At 39.8% G+C, this 21,522-nt stretch overlaps 4 protein-coding genes across 7 annotated transcripts; 2 read left to right on the plus strand and 2 right to left on the minus strand.

Annotated features, from left to right (window-relative positions):
* The first annotated feature begins 1,227 nt into the window (after nt 1-1,227).
* LOC108109818 (transmembrane protein 43 homolog) lies at nt 1,228-2,997 on the plus strand. Its single transcript, XM_017218548.2, has 3 exons — nt 1,228-1,655; nt 1,996-2,588; nt 2,660-2,997. The coding sequence occupies exons 1-3, from the start codon at nt 1,330-1,332 to the stop codon at nt 2,869-2,871; spliced, it is 1,131 nt and encodes a 376-aa protein (XP_017074037.1). The 5' UTR covers nt 1,228-1,329; the 3' UTR covers nt 2,872-2,997.
* Nucleotides 2,893-4,250, minus strand: LOC108109819. The gene has a single exon (XM_017218549.2). The coding sequence runs from the start codon at nt 4,032-4,034 to the stop codon at nt 3,000-3,002; it is 1,035 nt and encodes a 344-aa protein (XP_017074038.1). The 5' UTR covers nt 4,035-4,250; the 3' UTR covers nt 2,893-2,999.
* Nucleotides 4,251-4,362: 112 nt separating this feature from the next.
* On the plus strand, nt 4,363-20,288 carry LOC108109816 (protein ECT2). Of its 4 annotated transcripts, XM_017218542.1 has the most exons (12): nt 4,364-4,846; nt 8,799-9,012; nt 13,920-14,055; nt 14,117-14,223; nt 14,335-14,584; nt 14,750-16,144; nt 17,496-17,627; nt 17,702-18,052; nt 18,110-19,051; nt 19,117-19,227; nt 19,295-19,444; nt 19,510-20,288. In XM_017218542.1, exons 1-12 carry the CDS (start codon nt 4,816-4,818, stop codon nt 19,636-19,638), a joined length of 3,948 nt encoding a protein of 1,315 aa, XP_017074031.1. In that variant the 5' UTR covers nt 4,364-4,815; the 3' UTR covers nt 19,639-20,288. The 4 variants fall into 4 exon arrangements, with proteins under 4 accessions (XP_017074033.1, XP_017074031.1, XP_017074032.1 ...); XM_017218544.2 differs by lacking the exon at nt 14,750-16,144 and having other exon boundaries at nt 4,363-4,846; XM_017218543.2 differs by lacking the exons at nt 4,364-4,846; nt 8,799-9,012 and adding an exon at nt 12,668-13,069.
* Nucleotides 20,289-21,478, minus strand: LOC108109820 (eukaryotic translation initiation factor 4E1). The gene is made up of 3 exons (XM_017218551.2): nt 20,951-21,478; nt 20,706-20,893; nt 20,289-20,644 (listed from the first exon to the last, which is right to left on the minus strand). Exons 1-3 carry the CDS (start codon nt 21,298-21,300, stop codon nt 20,484-20,486), a joined length of 699 nt encoding a protein of 232 aa, XP_017074040.1. The 5' UTR covers nt 21,301-21,478; the 3' UTR covers nt 20,289-20,483.
* Nucleotides 21,479-21,522: the final 44 nt, after the last annotated feature.

Below are 21,522 nucleotides of genomic sequence, written 5' to 3' on the forward strand. Positions count from 1 at the left end.
TTTATTGGCACCGAAGAAGTCAGTAAAAACAAAAGCTTATAAATTATGCATACGTATTAACTTTGGAATTGCTTGTGAGAATATAATGATAAACCAAACTAAATTGGACCAAATTCAACATATATTTACTGTAAATATAGCCCAATCTATTCAAAAAATTATGTGTGAAAAAATGGTTACATGGGCTGAAGAAAGAACCAAAATTTAACACATTGTTCACTTTGCAATTTAAAGTTGCAAAAATCTAAAAAAAAAAAAAAACACAAGTATTTAAGGGGTACTGTTGAAAGTTATTAAAATCATAACATAATCAACATTTATATTCTCATGCGATTTGGCCTCACTAGGCATTGACAGTTCTTGGAACTTTTTTTTCCCTATTTTTTTAAGTCGGGAAATCCCATAAATTTTAAACTTATTTGTTGTTTGTGTTTTAAAAGTTTATTTTTTTGTACAATTTTATTTTTTTAATTTAAAATGTACACAATATGTTAAATCGTTCCAAAAGTTAACTTAGAGTTCGGAATTCCTATTAGTTTTAGGTTTTGGTTTATTCTCCCTTTAATTCCAATTTCTTTAGTTCCAGCTCTGTTTTTTTAATTTCCAGCTCAAGGCTTTTTAGTTTTAAGGCCCCTTCGATTTCCATTACTTTCATTCTATTTTCATGTTCGTGATCCATCGCCTTTAACTCTTTCTGGCCACGCTGCTCAATCTGTATTTTACGTACATAGATCGGTGATTGACCTTTGGAATTCGGGACCGCTTTCAATTATAAATCCTCCCCAAATGCCAAAATTTATGTCGAAGTCATTCATTGCTTGTATTGTCTATAAAATAAGACACTTGGTATTATTACTTATTAGACTTATTTTGTATTGTCTTTTGATATGTGGCTTGATCGAATAGTCGTTTCTTATTTCAGCAGAAAAAAGGCATTTGCCGGGAACCCACCTTTTTTTTTGTGCTCACACAAAAATGTTTGTCAGGAAAGGGACCTTTTTTGTTTTTTTTTTTTTGCTCGCACGAAAATATTTGCCAGGGAAGCGACCTTTTTTTTGTTTATCTACTGTCGGTCGAAAAATTCGGGAAAAATATTAATTCCGCTGACCATCAATGTTTCATCGATAGTTCCCCAGCTCTACCGAAATACTTAAAACGGGGCTTTCGAAGCTTTACTCATACGCTGCAACTGAGCTTTTTTTTTTATGTAAATAACAAATTTCTTAACTTGGCCACACTGCTCCAAATCAGCTGTTACAGGAATTTACTGACTGCTCTTAGCTGCGCGCCACAGATGATAAACATCCGAGTTTATCCACATCAACCTCCATGGCCACTCTGAACGAAACGCTGCGTAGCCACTGGCCCATTTCATTGTTTGGCTTAATACTTTTCGTGGCCGGAAGCACGGTGCTCTATTGGAACGAGGGACGCGCCGTCCACAACATGATGGCTCTGGACGAGGCGCACGCCGACATCTATTCGGTACGGTTCACGGAAGAAGAACAGGAGGTGGGTCTCGAGGGAAGGATCGTCCACCTCTCCGGTCCCATTCTCGTTGGCGAGCCTCTTACAGAACCGGATTATAACATACAATTGCTGGCTGTGAAGCTCCGACGCCGTGTCCAAATGTACCAGTGGGTCGAGGAGACCGTGTAAGTTGACTTAATAGTGTTAGTTCTAACATTGTTTAAGAAAATAATACCTTAGTCTAAAATCTTTCTTGGTTTTTTTTTTTTAGAAAATTGATTCCAATGAATAATTTTTAAAAGATAACTTTTAGGAATAAACAAATTGTTTGCATAAGTATAAGCAAATATTTTAAAATAGGATGAGGAAAAAACGAAAATAGAATTGAAATATCTTTCCTGATTCATTTTCAACAAAACATGTTTTAATTAATTTATTCATTATTCATGCTTAGTAAACAAATTGTTATTACAGTTTTAACAAGCAAAACAGATCTAAATCTTTTATTACAATTTAACCCAACAGCGAGCACAACTTTGGCGAAAGTGTTGGAACGACGCAGGAGGATTCCCGTAGCTATTACTACACGAGGGAATGGCGTGATAAGATTGTGGACTCGCGGAACTTCTACAACCGCTATGGACACACGAATCCCAGCAGCTTTCCCATCGAAAGTCATGTTCAAGTGGCGGATGCCGTCTACATTGGTCGTTATGAATTGGGACCAGAGGTGAAGGACAAGTTTGGTAATTATCAAGAACTCACCTCGGACATTCGGCCGGAAGACACCAGTGTTAAGCTGCATCTAGGAATTTACTATCACACCAATGATGTGTTCAATCCAGAAGTTGGCGACCTAAGACTTCTTTTTAGCTTTGCTGGGATGGAGGGTGAGGAGTACAGTGTAGTGGGCAAACTATCAGGAAACAAATTAGTTCCCTACATTACTTCCCGTGGAGTTCCAGTGCTTTTGGTCTATCCCGGAGGACTTAGTGTCCAGGAAGTATTCCGTTTGGAGGCACGGGCCCAAGTCCTGCACACCTGGTGGTGGCGCTTTGTTGGCTGGCTGCTGATCTTCTTCGGGGTTACCTGCAACACAAAAATTCTGCGACTACTTTGTAAGATTCCAATGTCTTTCTTTGATACTTTTTATATTATTTTTATTTTATTGTATTTTCTGCATCACCAGTTATCCGAGTTCCACTGTTGGTGGCTTTGGCTCCGGATCCTCAGTTTCCGGTGACTGGGAACTTGCTTATCGCCTTCTCGCTGGCCCTGACCATTGCGGCAGTGGCTTGGATTCTTCATCGTCCTGTGATCGGCGCCTGCCTCTTTCTGGCTGGCGCTTCGCCCTACGTCTGGTTCACACGCAGCCTGGTCGACTACCAGCGCCTGGACTGATCCATTACAGCATCATATCGTTCTTATTTACAGGTTTATTTATTGTTGATTCTACTTGTTAAGCTAACGTCATGTCATTTGCCATCGGCCAATTAAAACTTAATAACACTTAGTAAATAACCTAAACACTAGAACTCCCTGATGACCGCATTTGTGGTGCTGCCAGGTGTTCCTCCGCCGCCTGCTCCCGCCACATTGGGCTTGGATTCACTGGAGGTGTGTACGCTGGGACTCTGGGATTTGTCTTGTTCCTCGTGCCCGTTTGGTGGTTCCTCGTAACGAACGTAGGGCTCAAAGCTGTTGTTGATTTGCACGGATCCGCGATGCAGATTGTTGGACTCGGCCTCGAAAAGAATTTCGTTGATAAAGCGCTCAGCCAGGAGACGCTGTTCCCGGGGTAATCTTTTGAGTTTGTGCGTCCAAGTGCGGGCAATAGACTCCTCCTCGGGATAAGTGCCCGCCAGATATTCGCAGGCTATGTTCAGCAGGTCGTCGGTGTTGTGGGTGGTTGCGGTGGTTCCTGGACCTCCTCCTGAAGAATTAGGTCCTCCTCCTGAACAGGGTGGTGTTTGTCTGGCTCTCTTGTTGGTCACATAGTCTAAGTGGTTGACTGCCGGCGGTGGGGCTGGAGGTGGTCCAAATGATTTATGGAACATCTCAGAGATATTGGGTGTCTGTCCTCCTGCACGCGGAGCAGGATAATGCAGTACAGCTCCTTGACCCTCCAGAAAAGCACTGGTACAATTGCTTCCCTCGCTGAACGAGAAGGTGGGTTCGTTCTTGAAGGCGGGATTGACGGCCAGAAACTTTTCTGAGTTCCGCAGGAAATCTAGCTCCTGGAATGTCCAGCAGCGGGGACTATGAAGACTACCCGACCTCATTGCACTCTCGACAACCTTGAGTTCCTTTCGGTAATTCGTGCGCAGGGTGTTTATCTTTTTTTTCACATCTTCCACGGTGGCGTCCCTCTTGAGATAATGATATATGGGTACCAGGCGAAGATAAGCCTCAGCCCGCTTTTCCCGATTGGTGTAATCTCGAAGAGAAGTGTCCCACAGCACGGGCAGATCCCTGTAAGTCTGGATGAAGGCGCGCAGGTAGTGTCGGTTCTCCTCTGCACCCGACATCACCTTCAATCCGTGTGGCGGGGTTTGGGGCAGCATTTTTCTCGGATTATCCTCTTCTGATCCTCGTCAGATACGTCCTCGCGTTATCTTCACCACCCAGACCTGCAAATTATGTATGGACCTATTGACCAACTGTCAATGCAGGCGAACTGTTGTTGTTGTAATTGCGCGTTTGACAGATTGTTTGCCATATTGACGTAATGGCTGCGTTTGTGCTTAAGTGTGAGTGTGCGTGACGGTACAGCAACAAGTGCGGACGTAATGGCAACGCTGGTCGTTGCTTAAGATATTTCGGTAGCAGTATTTTATCGATAACACGTTTTTGGTACTTATCCAACACCACTTGAAGGTATTTTTTGGCGCCCACGCTACGGTCACACCACAGCGAAAACGAAAACGAGCCGGACGTGTTTGGCCGTTGAGTTTTGATTTTTAATTCCGACGCGCAGCCGTTGACGCGTGCCTTTGGTGCAATTCGATTAAATTGTTTATCAATTCGTTAGTTCAATTGTTTAAGCAGGTACGCGGAATCGTTAGCAGAGGAGAACAGGCGACGCTGCCTAAATGCGTGCTTGTGTGTGTGCGTGAGGACTTCAGTCTGCGCGCTGCTTTTTAATTGAGTAAATTAAAAGAAAAAACAGAAAAACTATGCTCGCTAAATGCATTAGAACAGCGTCAAGTTAATGAAAATAAATAAACGAATTGAGTACAAACGAATTATTTGTCTCCTTGTGTGTTCGTTTTGAGTGTGTTAGTGTTGGTTTTTGTGCATGTTCCACGAATTATTCGCCTTTAACAAATAACAAGATCCATCGATATGGAGACCATTGAAGAGCAATCAAAATGCGGTGAGTAACGAAGGCTGGAGGCGTGGCAGGTCGAAGTACCCTGCAAATATTTCGTTTTTCAATGTCGGCAAAAAATAGAAGGGTTGCCGAAAATAGGGGGCTGGGCGGGGTGAAACCTCATTCGGGGCCAAAAGATTATCATAAAAAATGTCACTGGCAGCAAGAAACAAAAAAATGTTCACTATAAGTACATGTTTATAGGTATGCGTGTGACTAAGAAAGCAACGGCATCGCGTCGCTGATGTTTCAATCTTTTTTTCTGAATTTATTTCGGTCTAGAAAATATTTATCGCATAAATGCGAAATGCCTGCTTTTCTCTGTTCCTTTTCTTCCCTGTCTGTCTCTTCCTCTCATCGTCGACACTGTACCGAGTAAAACAACAACAAAAACCGGCGGCGCCCTAACTGTAGTGAGAGTAAAAATAAGGATAGACAACAACAACATACATAACTGAGGAGCAGTTCCTGTTATCAGTGATGCCAGCCTAGACTTTTTTAGCCAAGGAATTATATAGCTATTATTGTAAATATTTAATAAATTATTCCCCGAAGTCTTGATCAATTATCATACAAAAGTATCTATATGAATTTTTAAACTAATTTAAAAAACAATCTTAAATTTCCCCATCATAACCGTCAAGTTCTCAAAAATTCTACACAATATTGTATCTAATACAAAGGTTAATGCCTTAATAATACGTGTAAATATGTTGTATGGAAATAATTTTTGCAAGGGGCGGCATAAACAAATAAAATTATCATAAAATGTCTTTTGTGCCGGAATTTGAGGCGCAAATAAAGTATATATCAATAAAAAGTTTATAATTTGGTTAGGTCTTATAATAGCCTTTGATGTTGTTTAGCATTAAAAATGTAGCTACTTTTAAGAAAATTTCCAGATGATATCTATGTATACATTTCCGTCTGCTCGTTTATTTACCTCAGGTAAGAAGGTCTTATCCTTCTTCTTCCGTTCTTCATCTTCTTTTTCTTGCGCAGGATCCTTGATCCTTGGATTCCACTTTTTCCGTTTCTGTTTTTATCGGGTGATTTACCTACCCCGCTAGTCGCCGCCTACCTCCTATTCCTTTTACACATGTTGACAGGCCACACATGCCTATATAACTATGACTATATAGTCCGTATCCCGTGTTTTCCGTCCCTCAATGCTAATGGCATTTTACATGCCCCTCAGACCTTCGGATGTGATCGTTCTCTACGTCAAGGCTTCCGCGGGATACGTAATTTTATTACAAGATTTTTCTTTGATGACTGACTCTGCTGTTTGACAAAATCTGCTACACAGCGAAAAATTAGTTCATTGCCATCTTTCAGTTTTAAGTTTTCGTCTAATTTAGCAATATAATATGTTAAAGATTACAAAAAATATCTATTTGAGATTTAATATTAAAATTTTATATTTACATTTGTGGATATACTTTTATCAGCTACCAATTACGATGTCTTAAAAGTCTTAGATCTAGATCAAAAGTAGGATAATTAAAAATATTTTAAATGTACTTTTATTCCTGTCATAAAAGTTTAGGATGTTCAAAAGGATATTTTGTTCTCTGTATAAACGCCCAAAAACCCACACACAGCCCTCTTCTACCGACGGCTTTTCATTTCTCAGATGCCACTCAATTAGTTTTTCATCATGTTTCTGGCAGGCAGCCAGCGAGGAAAAGCAGAAAATAAAAAAAAAACAGCGATTTTTGCTCAGGCAAAAAGGAAGGAAATTCCCGAATGGTGCAAAATGGTGGCCGTGGCCGCCACCTGTGAGTTTTTGCACTTTTCCCACACTTGGAAATTTTGCTTACCATCCTTATTTTATCTTACCTTTCCTTTTCTTACTTTACCTTGCCCTACCTTCTTACCAACCCAAGAAGTGACCACCTGTGGGTATGCAAAATGCGATTTCAGGGGTTCCCAGGGCCCGTCATGCATTTAGTTATGTTTTAGAGCTCGATCCTTAAGGATCTTCGTGGCAAAATGTTGCACTTACCGCTTGTTCAGTTTAACTTTGGAAACCACTTGGGCAAAAAGAGCAACAAAGTGGCCACGGTTCATCGACAATCCGCCTCGTATTTCACATATGCCGCCACCGAGGAAGTCAAGAAGGCGAAGCTCCGACAGGCAGCCTTGTGTCAGGTGTACGAGGATTTTACAGGTATTTTTGGTAGTCACAGATAAAGCCGGCAGGTACTCGTTTTAAGGGTTGAATATACAAATTCGCAAAAGACAGAATAAAAATATTATTTCAGTGAGAAAGGAAACTTAAGTAGGGTAACTAGATTTTCGTGAATCATCAAGATATTGAAAAACACTTGGAAAAGGTGCAGGAACGGGAAAATTAGTAAGAATTTAAAAATATATAGATATATCACTGATTTTCAAAGGAAAACCTTAAATGTTAGTAGGAATAGATCAAACGATGAACCATTTCACAGAATTAACGGACATAAAAATCATATAGCAGTTCATAAGGAAGCTTCATCATATTAAATGTTGTGAACATTCTTAAATATTTTTATTGTCATAATAAATCTCCTTAAAATGTTGCATTTCCTATTAAAGTTTTTATTAGATTCTTAATACCAAATTGCAGACATATTTCTACCTTATAAACATTTTGTTAGTTCATAAATCCCACCGATTTCCATTAGGTAAATTGCATTGTTTATCGCTTGTTTTTGAGGAATGCATATCTGGAATATCTATTTGAAAATTCCGAAACGTCAGAGAGCAGAATACGACACGAACTGCAGTTCTTCTTCAGCAGTTTTCTCGGACTTTGTTCAATTGCACAAGTGGCGAATGTCTCGCCAGATACATTTACGGATACAAGTGCTGGTATACAGAATATATATATATATATATATATATTTATATAAAGATGCAATTGGCATCGGTTACAGCTGCACAATTCTGGATAAAATTAATGCAACAAAGCCGCCGGCTGTACTCTGGGTCCGTCCTCTTCCATGTATTGTGTCCATGTCGATTGGGGGTAAATGATTTGCACTTGAAAATATTTTCTTGCCCTCTAGTATTTTGCGTTCATTTCTCATTTCGCATATTTTCTACACTCGTTTTGTGGTCGGTGAAAAAGGAAAAACTATGAGAATAATGAAGGTCGCACTTTTCGGCGGCTAAGAAATCGGCACAATTAAAATTGATGTCAACAGCTCGCAATTTGGCTGCTTAATGATCAACAACGCATTGCTGGGGATTTTGCTGGCCAGACCAGACCAGACCAGGCCAGGCCATCATCCTTCATCCTCGATCTTCAAGGGGTTCTATTTTTGTTAGTCGCTCTGCTCTGTTTCTTCGCATTGCTTTGTTTTATTTTGCACAGTTTCCCCTCTATCTCCCTTACCCTGTCTAGTACACTCAATTGCATAAACAAACAAATCCACAAAATAGCCATAAATCAAACAAAAAGCTCCTTTCCAGTTCCCTGTAAACAAAAAGGGAATGAAAGTGTATCGTCTGCTGGGTTTTCAGTTAACACGGATATAGAATTAATTATCTTATGAATAAAATTTGTATTTTATAAGCAATTGTTTAAATTATTTATGCTGGGAAACATTCATAAATCAATAATATTTTAGAATAAATAAAAACGATTTGGGAAAGAAGACCTTGGCCTTGTTAAAAAAATATTTGTTGGGCTTAGGAAAAATATTCATTATCTTTTGGTATTGATAAATTCATATTATTACTAAGAATGTTATAAAGGAATATTTACATATATTTTTAAGTTAAAGTTCTCAACTTTTTAGCTATAGGAAATCCCCCATTCGACCCTTACTTGCATTTATTTGCTTGATTTATGTCTGACATGCACTTAACACCCTACCATGGCTATTCTTAAGTTTTGAGAGCTCACAACAATGCCTGTTTTTGATTTTCTAATTCTTTATTTTTCGATTTATTTCGCCCTCTATAGAGATGTCCATTACAACGCTGCCCACTCGAATCTGTCTGGTTGGAGGCGTTGGTCAGGATGCGGACACGCTGCAGGCAGCCGAATCCTTTGGTCTGCCTATAGTAACATCAGACACTGGTCTGGATATCATTGGAGAGTCGGACTGGCGGACCTTCTATGTGCTCGATGATTTCGAGGGTGCCAGCTTTGAGGCGATACACAAGCAAAAGGAATGGTAAGTACACTACACTAGTCACCGTCACTAATAATAACTTGGCAAAGAAAGAAGGCTGCTTAAATTAGACAAAACGGGTGGGCACAAATCTGTCACATGTGGCCAGCTGTCCGCCTCCTTCTTCTTTCTTTCTATCCTCAACCCACTTTTTTTTGTACTGTGGGAGACGACCTGGGCTAGTCAAGAGCCCATTATCATCGCCTCCATCATCATCATCATCATCATCATCATGCTGAGCTGAAGCAAATTGAGTTTGAAATCGAGACACACGCACGGGGGATAGCATCTCCTCTCCAATTTCCCCTCTGGATCCATTCGTTAGGCCACCATTTCAAAGATTGACAGCGTCAGCCATGAGCCAGAGCTCCTTCTCTGTCTTCTTCCTTCCGATTGTATACCCTTTCTTTAGGGTGTCAGCTATTCTTAAATGTTTAGATTTTCATAAACATTTTGGTTTGTGTTTACAATTCTTTGATTTTGTTGCATTTCTTAGAAGGAAAATTAAACTTTTTTGATATTATCCATAAACTATTTGCAATAGTATCTTATTGATTTCTAACATTCTCATGATCTCGATTTCAAATGGTTTTTTGAAATAAACAATCCGATCTGAATTAGGCTTAATTGCATTTTCAAGGAAGAATGCCAAATGATTACATCTGTTTGTTTTTGTTTATGTAATGAATGTTCCTGATGAACATTTTTAAGTTAACAAGAAATATATATAGATTTTTCTGCTATGGAAAAATGATTATAAAAGTAAATTTATTGTTAAATTTGGAAATTAATGTTCCTCAGACATTTTTCTCTTAATTTAACAATATCATTATGAATATGGTAAGGGTATAACCAACTTCGACTTGTCCCAAAAGTCTGACCATAATTTCTTGCTTGCTACAAATTGTTGTCAAATTTGAAACTTGCGCAAATGTTTGCTCTTCTGCTCAGCTCCTATATATGTGGTTTGGTTCTTGATTTTTTTGCACGCTTGATTAATTTGCCTGCTGCGTAGTAATAGAACCAAATAACATGCACGCTTTTCATGCCACCCCACCCCCCGCAAAAAAAAAACCCAACCTCTGCCCTGTCTCATTAGTGATTAACCATAATTTTGCCATACTTTGGTTAGCATTTATTTACGAGCTTCATATTTTGGAGGTCACCAAATGCGTTTAAGTTGTTATGAATTGGATGGGTTCGGTGGGCGTCTGTTTTTCCGTTTCATGTTTTCCCAACACGCTTTGTGCTTGTAAGAAAACTGCGAAAAAAAAGGGGAAAAGAGAAGCTTTTTCTCTCCTCCATTAAGAATTATTATTTATTTCATAGATTTTCATTCATGTTTCGGTTTGTTTTGTTATTGCAATTTGTATTTGGTTTTCAGCACTCATTTTCCCTGCTTGCCAAATGAGCGGAAAATATAAAACAAATCTGAGGTGTTTTTCTTTCTGCGCTAATTATATTTCATGTTTCACTGGTTTATTTTTATTGTAGTTTTCTTTTCCATCTATAAATTTGATTGTTTTTTTTGAATATAGAAAAACATAAACTGGAATTAAAATTTGGAATTTGTTTATCACTTAGGAAAACCTACGTAGAAAGAATATTTGCAGCCTCCTGAGCTTGTTTATTTTTTAAATAAATATGCACTTTGTGAGTTTGTTTTTGGTCAAGTGACAGGAATAAATCGTGACTGTTTATTAAAATGTTTATACAGTTTGATCATAAAAACTTATCTAAGATATTAAATTAAGGTGCAAAATAGGATTATAGTGTTTTGTTCTTGGTCTTAAAATATAAATGGTTTTGAATCCTTAACTATTAAATAACTATTAGAAATATTTATCGTATCATCTACAGAATAGCTTTTATAGCTGTTAAGAAAACATTCTCTTTCCTATTTATTTTCTAAATCCATTTCCTATTGAATGTAAACTTTTAATTAGTGCTCAAATGCTACCTTTTAATGCACAAAAGCAGTTCGGATTAACATTAAACAAAACTCAATGGGAAACCGAAGAAATTTCAATGAGATCTTCTGAGAAATCCCAGAAAAGTTGAAAGAATGACCGGGGGCACTTTAACGGCCACTTAACCTCGCCCAAAATGATGCCACAAAGATCTTGTTAATCGTTCTTCCCAATATCTGTATATATATATATATACAATCTGATTCATAGGAATGATCCATTCACATAATGGGGGAAGTCGCCAAGCATTTCGTCGTTGCCTATTTAGGGGACGTTGCGAACTGAGCAGGAAAATTAACTTAAAAATAAGCACAATAAAAATTGTCATGCCAAGATTTCGAACATACTATACTATTCTTCCAAAGAAACTGAAAATGAATCGTTTTTGTTTTTATTCAATTTTCACATATTTTTTGCGTGAATTTTCATGTGGGGGGGACTCTACTCTTGGGAAGCCAAATACTCTCTAGTGCCATTGGCCAAGTTTCCACTGAATCAAATTGAGGAGGTGGCATTGCAGCAATCTCTTGGCGCCAAGAATCTATAAGAATTCGTGTATATTCAAATCGGCCGATGTTGTCAAATCAACTCGAAAGTGTTGAAAGAAGCGTTTTGGGGAAAAACGGAAATTCTTTGCCATAAAAAATGAAAAACAAATCGCAAAAAGAAAAAAAATTCAGAATTTATTGAGTCCTCTTCTTTGCTGGTTGCTTTTGTATATATTTAAATATTTATTGTATATATTGTGCTGGCGATGTATATAATTTATAAGTTTTGATATGGCAAATTAATTGAGGCAGAACGGGCAAGAGTCCGCGAACGACATGTCATTGACTGTTCTATAGTTCTGACCCTCGCAAAGTTCGAGTGCCCCGTCAAAGATCGGCGTACTTTACAAAAGACATCGCCACTTTCGTAGAGCTGGCAGACGATCATCCATTGTCGAGGTCAGAACCCCTTCAGATTCCCTCGATTTAAGATTATCCTTATATATATATATTGTTGTTGCCGAGCACGCGCTGCGCATTTTTATGCTTTGACTAAGCAACAGAATTTCCCTGGGTTTTCCTTTGGCTCCCGAACAGCTTTACTTAATTGTTCTTTGGAATTTCATTTCATTTCTCGCAACTGCTCAAATATTTGATTTTCTTTGCCTTTCACCTGTCTCCGTTTGATTTCTTTGTTTACTGTCACCTCTCTTGCAGTCGTTTTCTTTTTTACACACAGAGAAAAATATTTTAGGTTTATTCTAAAAATTAAAAAACATACTTCAAATTATAGAAGTTTATTGGGAAATCAAGGAATTTATTTACTTCTGTAGAAAAACCTTTAATTTTCTATTTAAAAACATCTTCAAGTCTATCATAAAAACTCTCTCTGTAGATCGCAAATTCTCCAATTGAGAGAGAGAGAGAGATGTTTGCACTTCTTATAGGAATATATAGGAGAATATATCACGCCTGTATAGCATTTGCCACTTATGTGCCACATTAAGTGTTGAGGAGAGAACAAGCTGAAGAGTGGGGAAAATTGAGGGAAAAGTGGAGAAAGAAGAAGGCAAAGGAGCCGAGACGAGAGGGTGGACCGCCTGGCATGTCAGGCATTTTCTATTTCCATTTTCCATACGCTCGCCGCCACCGCCGCCTCATCGTTTATTCAATAATTTTCCCAAGCAACGAGGCTGGCAGTTGTGTTTGTTTAGTTGCCCGGATAGAATCATAAACTCTTGTCGCTCGTCGTTTCTTCTCCGGCGCTATATATCTCAACTTGTTCATATTCTGGTCCTCTAAATCAGACCAAAAAAAAAATCGTTCCATTTGCCCGCGACAAATATTTGTTCAAATGTTAGGAAGTCTATGCCTTTGTTAGTAAGGTCAACTGAACCTAACAGCCCAAATGATAATGTGGGTGACATGTGTGTTGAAATGCAAATGTAAAGTGATATGATAGTAGACTCAATAAGACTGAAGAAAGAAGCAGTGAAAGTGAGGGGCAAGCAACAGGAAGTCAACCTGAGAAATGTCTAAGAAAGTGAAAGATCAAGTGAAAATGGAAACAGGGGTGAAAACGACGAAAGGAAGTTGGAAATTGTGAGTGTGAAATAGAAATTTTCTAATAAAAAATCTTTCTATGCTTTAAGTTGACATATTAAAGTCTCTGGAATTTGCAAAGAAATCTTAATAAAAAATCAAATAAAATACATTTTGCTAAGAATAGAATCCTATTTAAAAATACAATTTTGTATCAGAATTGTGTTTTAGCCATGCATATCTCCCCTTAGGGAGGATGAATTCCAATCCCCAGAATCATTCATAAAATTTCACCCAAAATCAAAAGCATTACTCAATGCATTCGCCACAAATTGTTTTCGAATTCCCCATTGGCCATAATTATAATTACGCCTTGATGAGCCACATAAATAAATGTACACATTTTTAAGTATCATAAATACGTTCCCCTTACGCCCACAAAATGTGGCAAACAATGCTCTCGACATGATGTCGGCCTGCAGTCAGCTTCCGCTCGATTGATTTGTTTATAAAAACTTCCGGCTTTTTGCCAGTTGGGCTGGCGGAATGGGCTGGGAATGGGTTGAGGATGGGCTGTGACTACTATCCCCCCTTTAACAGCTGTCGATGTCCGGTATGTTAAACAAAAGAGCCCTTAGTCATGTCAGATGCTTCATTCAGTCAAAGTTCAGCAAAGCGAAAAGTATCGAGGAGAACGCACAATCATTTGTGTCCGGAATGCAATCGGGCAAGGAAGATATAGATACCGATACTGATACCCATACCGATTCGAAATGAATTATGGCAACAAGATGCAACTGCAAATTCAACTAGCAAGGTCATTTGGGGCATAAAAACCAGATTGCCTTGCATAACTCAAAAGTGTGCCACATAAATATTTAATTGCCGCCTCCCTTTATATCACTTGCAGCATTCTGGGACCGCCGGCTTTGAAGTATGCGGCCGAGATGAAACAGACACTGGGCCAGAACTCTCGGCCCATTTACAATTACGCGATGCGCGGCGTGGTCACTTGCTTCACGGGCATACGCAAGAAGGATGAACTGGTGAGTGGCAGCGGCGCCTCCATTTGGGAAGTTTAAACTAAATTTTTGAAAAATTTTACAGACCAAATTGGTTAATCTCATTCACTCGATGGGCGGCTGCATCAAGAAGGACCTGAATACCAAGACCACGCATTTAATTTGCAATCACAGTGGCGGCGAAAAGTACCAGTGAGTTCTATATTTGATATAAAATCTTAAATACCAATCGATAGATTGATATAGAAAAGGTTTTAAAGATCTCCTAGGAACACATCCTCATTAATGCATCTCCCTTTTTAGGTACGCCAAAACCTTCCGATTGACTGTGGTTCGTCCTGCTTGGGTGTTTGCCGCCTGGGAGGATCGTAATTCCCTAGAGTTCGACGCTACGCAGGAGATCTTCACCAAAACGCATCGACTGAAAGCCTTTGAGGGCCAGAAGATTTGCTTTTTTGGATTCCCCGCCGAGGAACATCAGCACATGGTGGATGTACTTTTAGAGAACGGTGGCGTTTGTGCCGAACTTGAGGATCCAGAGTGCTCACATGTCGTGAGTTTGCCATTTATATTACTAAATACGCTAAAATGCAAGCTTTTTGGGTAGTCTTGGAGTTTGTAGTTTTGCATGTTCTTGACTTCTTTATAATTTTGTAAATGAATTTTAGCTGGCTATGTTTTTTTGACCCATAAAAAACCTAATCCGTGTGTCTTCCAGGTGATGCCCAATACGGGCGCAGTATTTACAAGCACTAGCACTAGCACAGATACTAACCCAAGCACCCAAACTAACCCAATTGAAACCCAAAACCCAGGCAGTAGTAGTTCAACGCAGGCGGAAGGGGAAGAGCAGATGCAGGCTGAGGATCTTGAGCGGGCTGAGATTAAAAAGGAAGACCTATCCCATACGGAAACGGATAATGGAATGGCTTTGGATATTGATCAGGAGCAGGATCAAAAAGAAAATCAGGCTATCGAAGATGAAGATGATATACACTTTGACGAACGCCTCTTTGTGGAGGCAGCAGATATAAGACATAACGGCGATGATCAGTTGCCTGAATCGGATGATGAAGACTTGGAGGAGGAACAGAAGCCCAAAATGGAGGTGGAACCAAAGGTAGACGAAGACGAGGAAGATGTCCAGGCCAGCACGCCAAAGACCAGTAAAATAAGAACAAGTTTAAAAGCTGCCACACCTTTAAGTTCACCTGAGATGGATGGCATTGTCTTGGATTTCGAAAGCACTACCCAGAATATTTCACCTATTTTAAAAGCCATTGACGAGTGCGACTTGGAGACAGATGATCTGCCAGCCGCGGAGAATGATCTGAAGCGCAAAAGGGATAGCTTTGACAATGTGTCCCTGATGTCGGTGGATTCCTTTGCCCTGCCAGCGAGCACAAAGAAACCCAAACTCATACGTACAGGCTCCATTTCCAGGACACTCCGGCGATCTGTAAGCTTTGTGGCCGAACCACTAATGAAGACTTTAAGGCCCCGTCGGAGTTCAGTGGCAGATGCCTCGAGTTTCGTTGGAAGCGAGGCAGCTGATAATTCGATTTGCTCTTTGACCTCGTCGATAAATTTAACACTAAACGAGTCTATCAGAAAGCCAGTTAAGGAAAAGCTTCGCAGTTTTTGTGGAAGGATAACAAGAAGCAGCAGTCGTAGAACGGACAGAGGTGTCGATGGTACTCCGGAATGTTCAACCCAACTGGATAGTGGTTTCAAGACACCAAAAGCACCCAAGCTCAGATCAACAGCCACACCGAAAACCGGCAAACGACTCTTTGGCCCCGTCTCCAGCGTTGTTTCCACTTTGACCCTAACTAACCCCTCCACACCCACTCTGAATCCCATCCCGAATCCCAGTTCCACTGTCACTTTGGATGTCAACGATACATCTAGCCAGACATTTGGTTTCTGTGCTGCTGCTGTCGTCACGCCTGCCAAGCCATCATCTTCATCAGCATCATCATCATCATCGGTATCATCTCCCATGTTATCAACTTCGATTGCTGTACATAGCTCGGTGCTAGTAATTAAGTCTCCCGAAGAGTCCACAACGAGGCGTCAGAGCCCCGCCCACATAGAAGAACCCATGGCAATGGTACTTTTGAAATTCTTGAATGTTTTTATAAAGGATCGATCTATTTGAAGGGCAGACTTTGAAACGGCAAAGGATTATGAGTTTGAAAATAAGAAAGTGAAGTTTTTCTTTAATTGGAAGTTTAAAAGTTTAATGTTTCTAGACATATGATCAGAAAGAAGTTCTAACAAGTTCTAAATTCCTTCGCGATCTTACCTAGTCCTGAAAAACTAATCCTTAATCTCATGTAACTAAAATCATTCATTATTATTTTTCATATATTTTTTTGATACATTTTCAGCTTTATTTGATCAAAGAAATCTATAATTCCATGGGACAAATTCTCCTCCATATTTCTATTGCGTTCAATAATCTATGTTCGGGCATTTTTAACATTATTTCAGTTTGCTGTTACGACGCGATTTTCCTCAATTCCTCCATCCATTCGCCCACATCCATCACCCAAGCCGCCCTCCTTCCATCCCAAATGTTTTGTTAATTGTTATTTAATGGTTATGCCGTAGCTTAAGTCACAACTCATATAACATCTAATTTGGTGCGGTGTCTGGAATTTCTTCTGTAAATAACTTTGGTTTCCTATGGTCTCCTCACTACCTTTTTTGTTTTCTGGCCAGCGCACAAAAAAAGAACCAAACAAAGCAGCACAATAAATATTGAAATAACATTTATTTGCACACACACACACACACACACACACACACACACACACACACACACACACACACACACACACACACACACACACACACACACACACCCCAAAGACTTTCGTTCAGCTTGAATAAATGTTAAAAATGCCAACTAGAAAAAACAAAAACAAAAATTGAAACAATAAATGTGGAGAGAGAAGAATAGAATCTAGCACGAGCGATACGTTCGCAAATTTTTGGTTGAATTATTATTATTATTTTCTTGATGGACTAACAAACAAATATTTACACAAATGTTACTCATTTTCTCTTACGGGGCTAAAGAATTTGCATTAATGTTCCATAGCTTCCTTCACACACTTTTGCCTCGTTTCGTTCGCCAAGATCAGATCTTTTTTGTTGCCGTTTCAAAGTGCTGCCAAAAATGTGCACTAAAAATGTTTTGTTTGGCCTTTTTGCATTTGATGAATGTGTTCGAAATTTATTGTGCTTGCTGCTGCTGTGCCGAGCTATCTATATATCTTATATCTATATATACCATCTATATAGACGCTTGATTGACTCCGTTTCGTATAATCTAAATTAGGCAGCAAACAAAACATTTTTATTTGCGATCTCCTAGCACATTTTGCATATCTCTTTTAAACACTGAAAGGTGGATCACCAGAATTAATCGTCATCTTTTTTCTTTCACCGTTCAGGTGGTTGACGAGCACACGACTCTGTCGAAGCCGGAGCCGAAAAATAATCATACGCACATCCTGAAATCAGACTGGTTCTGGTATACCATTCAGAATGGCTATGCCAACGAGATGGACTATCTGTTTGGCGACGTAAGTATAGATCACACTTTAATTAGATTTCCTGCTGAGACTAAAACTTTATTACTTCTATCTACATTTTGTAGTATTTGGATAGCATCACGAATACACCGAATACAGATCGTCGGGATTCGTTACCCATTAGCTTTAACAAGCGGAAACGTAAGCGTTTTTCGCAACGCATCCAACTGGAGGGTACACCTTTGGGTTCTGGCAAGCGACGTTCCTCCGTCTCGGATGCTGGACTTTTGTCAGTGTCAAATAGTTTATTTGACTGTACTACAAGTCCGGATAAACTGGAGTCGGATAAGCTGCTGCATGCCGAGCCGGAGGCTATTGATACCACACCAGCCAAGAAGTCGATGCGCTTTAACCACTTCATGGACTTCTATACCACAGAATCCAATTATGTGGGCATATTGGATACCATCCTGAATGTAGGTTGAATATAGCCTTGGTATTTTCGAAATCATACTAATGTTACCTTTTTGCAGCTCTTTAAAAATAAACTTGAGGAACTGGCCGAAACCAATGACCCGCTGCTTAATAAGTCCGAGATAAAGACAATCTTCGGCAACTTTCTGCCCATCCACGAAGTTCATCAGAGCATGCTGGAGCATCTGCGCAAATTGCATGCCAACTGGCGGGAGGACTGCCTGATTGGCGACATTATTATCCAGCACCGCGATGATTTGATTAAGGCTTATCCGCCATACGTCAACTTCTTCGAGCAGATGAAGGAGCAACTGCAGTATTGCGATCGGGAATATCCCCGTTTCCACGCCTTTCTCAAGATCAATCAGACGAAGCCGGAGTGCGGTCGACAAGGTCTGCAGGATTTGATGATCCGTCCAGTGCAACGATTGCCCAGTATCAGTTTGCTGTTAAATGATATTCTAAAACACACTAATGGTAGTAATGCGGATCATGGACGCTTGGAGGAGGCATTGAAGGCCATTAAACAGGTGACCCTGCACATCAACGAGGACAAAAGGCGAACCGAATCGCGCATGGCCATTTTCGATATATTCAACGATATCGATGGTTGTCCGGCGCACTTAGTTAGTTCCAATCGCAGTTTCATCTTGAAATGCGAGGTTAATGAGCTTTCTGACTCGTTGAGTGGTCGCGGTGATAGCCTGGTCCTGTACCTGTTCTCTGATTCCATTGAGCTCTGCAAGAGGCGTTCGAAGGGTTTCAATACTGCCAAATCGCCAAGCACGGCCAAGACGCATAAGCATCTCAAGCTGATATCGTTAAATACGATACGGTTGGTGATTGATATCTCCGATAGTCCGAGGGCTTTTGGTTTACTCCTGAGGGGCGATAAGGAGAAGCTATATACGTTTACGATCAGCGATGAGGAGACGGATAAGTCGGTCTACGTGAAAAAGTTATGCAACCAGATTGCAGCTCATACGTGCCGAACAGATGCGGTAAGTAGAAAGAAGCCTTCTTAGCTTTATGATCTCAAATTAATGTTATTTTTCTTGTATTCCAGGACAAGCTATTGATTTATCGTACCTCCCAGGAATTGGAGGTGGATATTAGCGATGTGAATGTCAGTACTCTAAGCAAGGCCTTTAAACTGGCGGCTAAGACGCGACTTAAGGTGGGTTTTTAGAAAAGGAAACTTTAAATTAACGTTTCTAACTGAACATTTGTTTTGTATCCTTTAGGTTGGTCGTGCCTTCTCCTTCAACAAAACACCCAACAAGCTGAAACGTGCAGTTTCCACAATGATGACCTCGCCTTTTGGCAGCACCAATTCGCTAACGCCCGCCTCTCAGCTGGCCCAGATGCGTTTGGCCAGCTGCACGAATATAAATGTGAGTACCAAGCTGCAAATTGAAATAATTAGCAACCATACTGATTTTAAATTGTATTATTTTAGGAGGTTGATGATGAGGACTGTGCCAGCATGCGAAGTAGTTCGCCATCAACGCAATCCGAGATGCTAGTAGTGCCGCCACTCTCGGTGCAACCCACGCGGAAAAACAAGGCTGTTGTGGGCCGCATTTAGAGCTGATGATAGAAGACTCCGCCGCAGTCAATTTGTGTATTCCATTTTTGAAGTCTCTTTTTGAAGAGGGACTCGCTATTCCTTGGGCATGAGTGGCCCATGTCCAAGTGCTGATGCTAACTTCGAATTCGTAATCTCACAAAAAAACAAAAAACAACCAGAAACAAATAATCACGCGTCCAATATTGTTTAGATTGTAAAATGTTAAGTTAAGTTGCTATCGATGTGGAGCTCGCGAATGTTGAAGCGTTTGCCTGAGCTATCGATTGACCATGATTAACTTGTAAATAGTTCTCCATCTATATGTACTATATACCGTGCCCGAATAATTGTGTCGCGTCGCTAAATGTAACAAACAAACCTACTCACTAGTCAGTCTGTTTGGACTAGAGATCGCATTCACGCACGCACCGAACGATCGTTTGGAATGGGTTTCGGTCGAATGATCGCCACACCGCAACAAGCTGTGAATGTTTACTGAGTAAATTTTTTAAAAGCCCTATCTTACTATATTGATTAAAGCTCAACGATTTAGCTTGGCTAGGCAATTACGACCCTAAGTCGTAAGGCATTCAAAGCATGATGATGTTTAAGTTAATATATATATATATATCTATGAACAATGATTAAAGAAAGATATTTTAAAATCATTGAATTCTTTTCTTTTTATTAAAAGTAGTCATTATTAAGTGAAAGAAATTTAGTTCTTTAATTTAGTTTTGTTTGACAATTTAGTTTAGGCATTTCCAAGTAATCTCCGTTCATAAACACTAAGCCAATCTCATCATCCACACACACGAATCTGGTGTATAAAAATAAAAATATAATAACGTAGAGAACCCAGTTCAGAGACTGTAAACCGATTTGACGCCCGAACTGATTTTGCACATCGCATCGGAATGAAGTTGATATTGGAGATTATATGCTTGCAATGGCAAAAGCATCTTCAGCTTCTGGCCAATCTCAAGTATGGCCATTTCGTTGCTACCATTGGCAGTCCAAACAGCTAAGGGGAAAAAAGTCTTTAAAGCTAAGGGAATAAGGTAATAGTTTTTGAGGATTCATACAAATCTTGTTGCTCTTGGCGCGTATATTGATCACAGCGCCACAGATCTCGTCTGAGTATTCAAAGATTCTGCCGACCATCATCAGCAATATGTCCAGCCAAATGCGATCCACTTCCACCTTGGCAATTTTGGCAACGTTGACCAGCCAGCGGCCACCCTTGATATTTGCCTCATCCTCCCACATTGGTCTTGGGGAGGAAAAGACTTTAGTAGGCCTCAAAGGAGAGTTAGTAATATTAACCTACTTTATGTCCTTCTTGAACATGGAGTAGTCACATCCAATCTTCAGCTCCATTGGGGTCTTAATTGTATAATATAAGCCCCAAAAAGTCTCCACACTATCGATTGCCGTGATCTCGTTCAACATATCCTTCCAGTGCTTAGAACGATCGTTCTCTAGATACCACAAAGTCCAAACATGCTCCAAAGGATGCTTGTACTCTACATGGTATAGCTCATCATCGAATAGATCTTCGTTATCGGAATCCAGTGGGACAGCTTCATGTTGTTGATGCTTTTGCAGATTCTCTATCTGCTGTCGCTGCTGTTCCTGCTGCTCCATAAAATCAAAACTTTGCACTTGTGCGCTGGCCATTATGTCAGATTTTTCGGTTTTTTTCTTTTTCGCTACCGATTTACTTTAATTTGTATGTCGACCCCAACGGCTGTGGTCTCAACGAATTTAGTCGCGATTCGAGTGGGAATTGCTTACGGATAACCAAAAAATCTTTAGCACATTTTTCCAAGACCTAAACGAAATGTTTTGAAGAAGAAAGAAAATCAAACAATGACAGTTGGACACAATTTGACAATAACT

Source organism: Drosophila eugracilis, unplaced genomic scaffold (assembly GCF_018153835.1).
Source record: "Drosophila eugracilis isolate 14026-0451.02 unplaced genomic scaffold, ASM1815383v1 contig_1104, whole genome shotgun sequence".
Lineage (NCBI taxonomy): Eukaryota > Metazoa > Arthropoda > Insecta > Diptera > Drosophilidae > Drosophila > Drosophila eugracilis.